The following is a 7039-nucleotide window of genomic DNA, read 5'->3' on the forward strand; positions in this document are numbered from 1 at the left end:
GTTGCATCACCAGCACCCCCGAAAAGAGCTTTATTTAGGGCTGGGGATTTGGCTCAGTGGTGCCGCCACCTGCCTCGCAAGCGCCAAGGTCCTGAGTTCAATCCCCTAATACAGTTTTTAAAATCAGCTACTCGGGAGGCTGAGTAGAGAACTTGTGAGTGTGAGGCCAGCCTGGGCTACGCGGTGAGATCCTGTCTAAAAAAAGAGCAAGAAACCACCAGCGGCAGGTCACGTGGACTCCGTGGGCACACGGCATCGTGGGTGAGGACACTCTGTCTACCTCTGAGGTTTTTGTCCCCGAAGCCCCATGGTCCCGTGTAGTCACGAGGAAAACATCGGATGCACCCAACCTGAGGGGTAGCCTGGGAGCCTTGACCCAACGCCTCGAAACTGCCCACATCAGGGGCTGGGGATTTGGCTCAGTGGTTCCACTTTCTGCCTCTGAAGTGCAAAGTCCAGAGTTCTATGCCCAGTACCAAAAAACAAACAAGCAAACAAAAACAATTGTCCACATCAGGAAAAACAAGGAAAGGCTGAGAAAGTCACAGAGCAGAGAAGATTGAGACACAGCATCTAATGCAGTGTGGGATCCCAGACTGGATCACAGAACAGAAAAGGGCACGCCTGTAATCCCAGGAGGCTGAGGCAGGAGGATCACTGGGAGTTCGAGGCCAGCCTGGGCTACATAGCAGGACCCTGTGTCAGGAAAACATAAAAAAGAAAAAGAAAGGGCACTTGTGGAAAATGGAAACCAAAACCTGAATAAAGCCTGCATTTCAGTTCATGGTCCCATGTGAGTGAGCTCTGGTGTCCTCCTCACAACAGGTGTGCCAAAGTCTTGAAAGAGGAGAAAGGAGGACATTGTACGAGGGGTGTACAGACCTCCCTGTCCCACCTCTGCAGTTTTCCTGTAAATCTAAAACTATTCAAAAATAAAAAGTGGGGCTGAAGCAGAGCTCAGAGGTGCAGCACTGGCCTGTGGACGAGGTCCTAGGTTCGATCCCCAGCACCACAGAGAGAGTCGTTAAGACTTCTCCATGGCCCGAGCTCCTCTCCATCTGCCTGCCTCTGCTCTCGGAAGCCCCTCACCTGTTCTCCTTACCCCACCACCTTCTTTTGAGGGTGCTGGAAGCTGCCACAACTCCCAACTGTTTCCAGGCCCTTCCGCTGTCTGGTGAGACTTGGATTTTTTCAAGGACCAATGGTCTCCTCTGCATCGATCCCTCCCTCCCAGAAGTTGCTACTTCCTCTTAGGCACCCATGGGATCCCAAATTGGTCCAATCAGACAGAATCCTAGGCCTCTGAGAACAGTGCCGCTTTTCTCCCATGTTGGGTATGAAGAGCCCTTAGAAGATTAGGAGGCAGCTAACACCAAGGACCAGAGTGAAGAAAGAAAGAAAGAACTGGATTTCAGTGACACCAACGAGCCACCTGATCAAGCCTTACCTGAAGCCTACCTTATTTCTTTACTTATAAGAAGTGTGGTAGGGTGAAAAATAGTCCCCCCAAAGTGCACCTATGCCATGGTCACTGGAACTTATTAATGTTACATGATTTTTTTAAAAAGTGATTTAGGGATGTCTTCATTTTATTTTATTAATTTATTTATTTAAGACAAATTTATTTGTTATGTAGTTCAGGCTGGCTTCAAACTCATGATGATCCTCCTGCCTCAGCCTCCTGAATGCTGGGATTATAGGCATGTGCCACCACACCTGGCTTGAAGTGTCTTTGAAAATGTCATTTGCAGGATATGGGACATTATATGGGTGGGTGGGACCCAAATATACTCCCATGCTTTAAGAAGGGAGGCAGAGGGAGGTGTGAGAAGGACACAGAACGGGTAAGGGACCACTACCATTCTGGAGGCAGAGAACTGAACGACATGACCACAGTCAGAGTACACTAATGGCCACCCAGAGCCAGAGAAGCGAGGGACAGTTCTCCCCTGAGACCTGGACGGAGCCCAGCTGTGTGACACCGGGCCCTTGGGCTCGTGACACCATTTAGATCTCTGACCTGCAGGGGTGTGGAAGAACACACTGCTGTTGTTCCCTGTCATCCCATTTGTGATCATTTGTTGCAGGGCCATAAGAAACAAATAGCAGAACTAACATCTCTTCAATAGTTAAGACAGTTCAGAGCTGAGACTGTGTTACTGCAGCCGAAAGCGGCCCGCTACACAGCCCCTCCGGCCCTGGTCACTCTCGGGGTGAACAGAATTCTGGGAAAGGCCAGTTCCAGGGGCGGCAGCTGGGGATGCTCCCGGTCCAGGGGGGCCGGGGCCGGGAGGGCACCGTGCCTCAGCTCCACCCGAGGCAGGAGAGGAGCTGGGGAGGAAGGCTCCGGAGATGCGCAGGTCCCAGCACCCATCAGCCCCGAGCGTCCCAGCACAGCCCTGTGCCGGGACCGTGACTCAGCAGGGAGGAAGGCACAGGAGGGAGCGAGACCTGCCGTGGCGCCCACGCCCGAGGAATAAGCTGTCCACAGCCCTCCCGAATGGATACTGCAGAGTGTACAGGAAGGGGGACCCTCAGGGGTCCAGTCTTGCACCGGGCATGGGCCCTTGAGGCCGGGGCCACAGGCAGAGAGGCCGGCAGTGGTGGCCTGCGCTTGGGGACGTCGCAGCCACACGGAGCTGTCAGGCGGCTGGGCACAGAGCCGAGCCCCTCACGCGGGGGGCTCCCCCAGCTTGCTGGCAGCATTCGTGACCCGCTCGATCTCCCGGAGGTTGCGGAGACGGGCACTGAGGCTGCTGATCTCCTCCACGTGGGCCTGGGGCACCCAGCCCTTCTCGCCATCGGCCAGGCGGACCCCCTGGAGCCAGCCTGGGGACACAGCCGAGGGCGGCCTCAGTGGCACCAGGCCTGGTGACCTCACGACAGCCTCACCCTGCCTTCAGAGATGAACTTCTGACCGGTCTTTCCCGACTTCTCTGAGAAGGGTGTCCCCGCTCCATCCTACAGTCTGTGCAGGAAGTCCCCCCTGTCTAACTGGATTCCTGCATGCTGTGGCCTTTCCCTGGGGTGGCTTTGCCATGGAGCCGCCTCCCAGGAAGCCCGGCTCACCGTCACTGGTCCGCATCCGTACCGCAAGGATGTCCGTCTTCTCCAGGGTCAGCTCATCGGGCTGCAAGGCCTTGTATGTCCTGACACACTGAACCTGGGCGCGGTCTGCCGCCACAGGGAGGGTCAGGTGGTCCCGCGTCCACCTGCTTCCCGGCCCCGCCCACCCGAAGCACAGCCCAGGGCTCTCCCTTCCTGGCTCAGATGTTGCTCTTGACCTCCGGCCCATGTCCGACTGCCCCCAGCTCCGCTCATGAATGGGTGCCCTGACACCATCTGGTGCTCCCTCCTGCATATCCTCAACTCGCATTCCAGCCACGCGACTCCACAGTTTCAAACCCTCCAGCGCCTCCCACTCTAAAGTCCTTCCCAGGCCTGCAAGGCCCTGCAAGGTCTGGCGTTGTCCCCTTACCAGCCTCATCCTCTCCTTCCTCCTCTGTCCTGCACATGCAGCTCCAGCCACGCTGGTCTCCTTGCTGTTCCCCAAACCACCCCAATGCCCTCCTGCCTCAGGGCCTTTGCACTGGCAGCTCTTTCCGCTAGAAGTACTCTCTAGAGCTGTCCTTGGCTGCCTCACCTCATCCTTTAGGGTCAAGGGTTACTTGCCAGGGGACTTTGCTGACAGCTGTCCAGAGTAGTGGCCTCACCCCCAGATTCAGTGGGGCTCTCAGGCCAAGCCAGAGAAACTGCCCCATGCTAGGCCCTCAGCTCTTTCCATGAGACAGGAAATGTAGGGAGCAGGGGTGGCAGGCTACTACCTTCCCCCTCACCGATGACCTCCTTGTCCTCCCGGCTGCTGGAGGGGCACAGGGCTGAGATCCATCGCTGCTTCTCACTTCTGGGGAGGGAGAGACCTCGCTGTCACAATGGGCTCAGCACAGCTCTCCACCATGGGGCTGGGGCTGGGGCCGGGGACTGGGGCCGGGGACTGGGAATGAGGTGTGGGCCCCAGGCCCTGGAAGGTCTGCTCCCCACCACGGGCCCAACCCTGGGGTCCCACCCAGCCCTGAGCGCAGGACCTGAAGCCAGAGGTAAAGAGGCCCAGGGGCTGACGCCAGGAGGGGCCCAGAGGCAGGGAGGGCCAGACTCTTTGGCACCTCTTGCCAGGGTGTACACACTGCTCTGCCCCCTGGCCTCGCTGTCCGCCCAGGCACTGGGGGGTCCCGCCTCCCAGCGCAGCCCGACTCACTCCGTGCGGGCCCGCAGCAGGAACTGGTGCTTGGCGTGCTGCCTGGGGAGCAGCTGCAGGAGGAACACGTGGCCAGGGATGCCCTGCAACTTCAGGCTCAGGTCCCGGACCTGCAGCTCCGCCATCTTGGCGTGGATGAAGACGGCAAACTTCCCCAGCCTGGGGACGGGGAGGGCGGGTCAGCCGGGTCCAGCGAGGTGAAGGAGGGAGGAGAAGTGGTGCCCTCCAGCAGCCTCCCCAGGGAACGCGGCTGCACAGGGCGTCATAGCCTGAGAAGCCAGCAAGGTCCCCACGAGGGGACGGAGCCCCACCCCCGCTGGTCCTGCTGGAAGCGGAGGTGACTCTGGATTTCGTCCTCCTCCCTGTCCCCAGAGTCCACTCACCTGAGGCTCCCGCCACCTCCCGAGCTCCTGCGCGCACACAGAGGACAGCTTCCAGTGCCTGCCTCTCTAGCCCACCCCAAGCCGGCAGCAGCACCGCGTCACTCCTCGGCCTTTCTCCGTGCTCCCCGCGAGCCTCACGTGAGTCCCACCTCTCTACTCTTGGCGCCCAACAGCCCCGTTTCCCTCTGCTGCCCTTCTCTGCAAGTCTGGCTGCCCTAGGCTTTGTCGCTCCCCAGACACGCTCTTCTGTGACTTTGCTGCAGTCCCTCCTCCAAACCACCTCTCTACCTGGAAAGCTCCTGCTTGTCCTTTAAAACCCAAACGTTCCTTGCATGGTGAAGCCTTACGGATTCCCACACTAGGGGAAACCTGTGCACCGTTCCATGAAAACCCCAGCAGTCCGGGCAGTCACGGCTGTGACGGAGCGAGGGGTCTCCCTGTGTGGCGTCTCTTTTGAAGACGGGAGGCAGGGCAGTGCAGTGGGAAGAGCCTGGAGCCGGGCAGCAGACAGAGCTGGCCACCTCCCGGCTTCTTGTGTCCCGGGCTCCCTGCCCTCAGGACTAGCAAGCGAGTCTCCTTCCTAGCGAGGGAGCTGAGGGCTGAGGGGGACAGGCCCTGCGGCTGGCACCGAGCGCTGTGGAGCCTGGACTCGGCTGCGCACCCTCTCCGCTCTCACCGGCCAAGCTCAGAGCACGGCCGGACCTCCACGCCCCCCTGGAAAGCAGGCCAGCCCGGGGGAGCCTCCGGGGTTCAGCTGCCCCGGCAGCCCCACGGGTGGCGAGCCCCGCGGTGGAGAAGGAAGCCCGGTTCCCGTTCCCCCAGCCACCCGACTCACTCCTTCCGCCGGGACAGCAGCAGGCAATCATTGAACAGGTGCAGGTAGACGGCTTTGCTGGACAGCTTCAGCTTGGCAGGCGGCGCCGCGGGCAGTGGTGCCAGCTCCACCAGCTCCCCGTGCCGGACCAGCCAGCGGGCCTGAGAGATCAGTGGGAAGATCTGGGGAGGAGGAGCAGGTAAGGGCAGGGGGGTGAGGCCCACGGGTTCTTGGCGGGGAGCACAGGGTCCGGCTGGGGCGTGGGTGTGAAGGGTTGGCCAGGGGAGGAGGGAGCGAGGGTGGCCCGTGTACCCGAACCACCAGCTGGGCACACACCCTGCCCTCAAAGTGGATCTTCTTGCTCAGGTGGATGAGTTCTTCCGTCCTCTTCATGGACTGCACACTGGCGTTGCACTCCTGCACCAGCTGGGGGGACCAGGGAGGTCACTCGCAGCCCCCCAGCCCCCGAGTTGCCCTGGGGAGCCTTTGGGAGCCCAGCAGCCCCACCCAGACAAGCTCACCTCCTTGAGCGCATTGAAGGCCTTGGTGGCCATGTCTTCGTCCTGGGAGCCCTGCGCAGTCCGCTTCAGGATGTTCTGGGGGGTGAGACCCGGGGCAGGGCAGTGAGGAGGCTCGGCCTCCCAGACCGGGCCCCGCCCTGGTCACCTGACTCCCGGCCCCGCCCCATGGCCTCTGGGTACCTCCACCAGCATCTTGAGGCGGGTGATCCTCTGAAAGGGCAGGATGAGGAAGGAGGTAAGGGGCAGCCGCTGGCACACGGGAGACTCCTCCAGGCGGGCCAGGATGCCAGGGAACTTGGGGTTCTCCAGGCTGGAGCGGGGAGAAAGGTCTGAAGGCCCGGGTGGGCCTGAACTCCCGAGCTCCGGGACTGCGTCACCAGCACCCAGTCCAGCCTCCCCTCCCCCAGGGCCCCGGCCCTACAGCAGGCGCTGGTAGGTGCGCTCCTGGTACGCCTGGTTGGTGACGTAGGGCAGGTAGACGCGGCGGAAGGCCGGGCAGTGGTGCAGCACCGCATCGCAGACGCTGAAGCGCAGCACATCCGCCTCCAGACGCTGCTCCAGGTCCTGCAGGAACCTGGGCAGGGTGGGGGCGGCAGGCCTCAGAGCGAAGGCCTAGAACCCAGATCTGGGGGCCCTGCCCACCACGGGCTTGGTTCCACTGGGCCAGGCCAGACCACCCAGTCACCTCTCGCTGGTGCTCTTGACCTCAGGCAGTTTGGAAAATAGCCACTGCTTGTCCTGCGCCCCCAGACACTCGCTCAGCTCAGCGGAGCCCAGGAAGTGGCCCACAGCCACCGACAGGCTGTGGATGTAGGAGGCCTCGGAGGTGATCAGCTCAAACTTGGCCTGGAGGAGAGTGGATGCGGGGTTCTAGAGGCCCGGCTAGCCCACCTGGACCTTGGCCTTGACCCTCCCGCCCTAAGGCAACCTGTCCCTGCCCTCGCCTAACCCTGACTGACTCCGAACCCCAAGCCCCTACCTCCTGCCAGGGCTACTGCACGCACCCCCAGGGAGCGGCCGCCCCCGCCCCTTTCCTTGCCCAGCCCCGATCTTCCCGAGGGCCTCC

At 61.1% G+C, this 7039-nt stretch overlaps 1 protein-coding gene across 1 annotated transcript; it reads right to left on the reverse strand.

The window, feature by feature from the left end:
• Positions 1–2426: 2426 nt before the first annotated feature.
• Arhgef19 (Rho guanine nucleotide exchange factor 19) lies at positions 2427–6822 on the reverse strand (the record flags this gene model as incomplete). Its single annotated transcript, XM_033767961.1, has 10 exons — positions 2427–2829; positions 3070–3174; positions 3825–3904; positions 4256–4414; positions 5474–5634; positions 5789–5878; positions 5974–6048; positions 6154–6283; positions 6395–6547; positions 6659–6822. Coding segments are annotated over 10 exons (1275 nt in total), but the record flags the coding sequence as incomplete, so codon positions are not given.
• Positions 6823–7039: the final 217 nt, after the last annotated feature.

Source organism: Fukomys damarensis, unplaced genomic scaffold (genome assembly GCF_012274545.1).
Source record: "Fukomys damarensis isolate Sample0158 unplaced genomic scaffold, DMR_v1.0_HiC HiC_scaffold_23, whole genome shotgun sequence".
NCBI classification, from domain to species: Eukaryota; Metazoa; Chordata; class Mammalia; order Rodentia; family Bathyergidae; genus Fukomys; species Fukomys damarensis.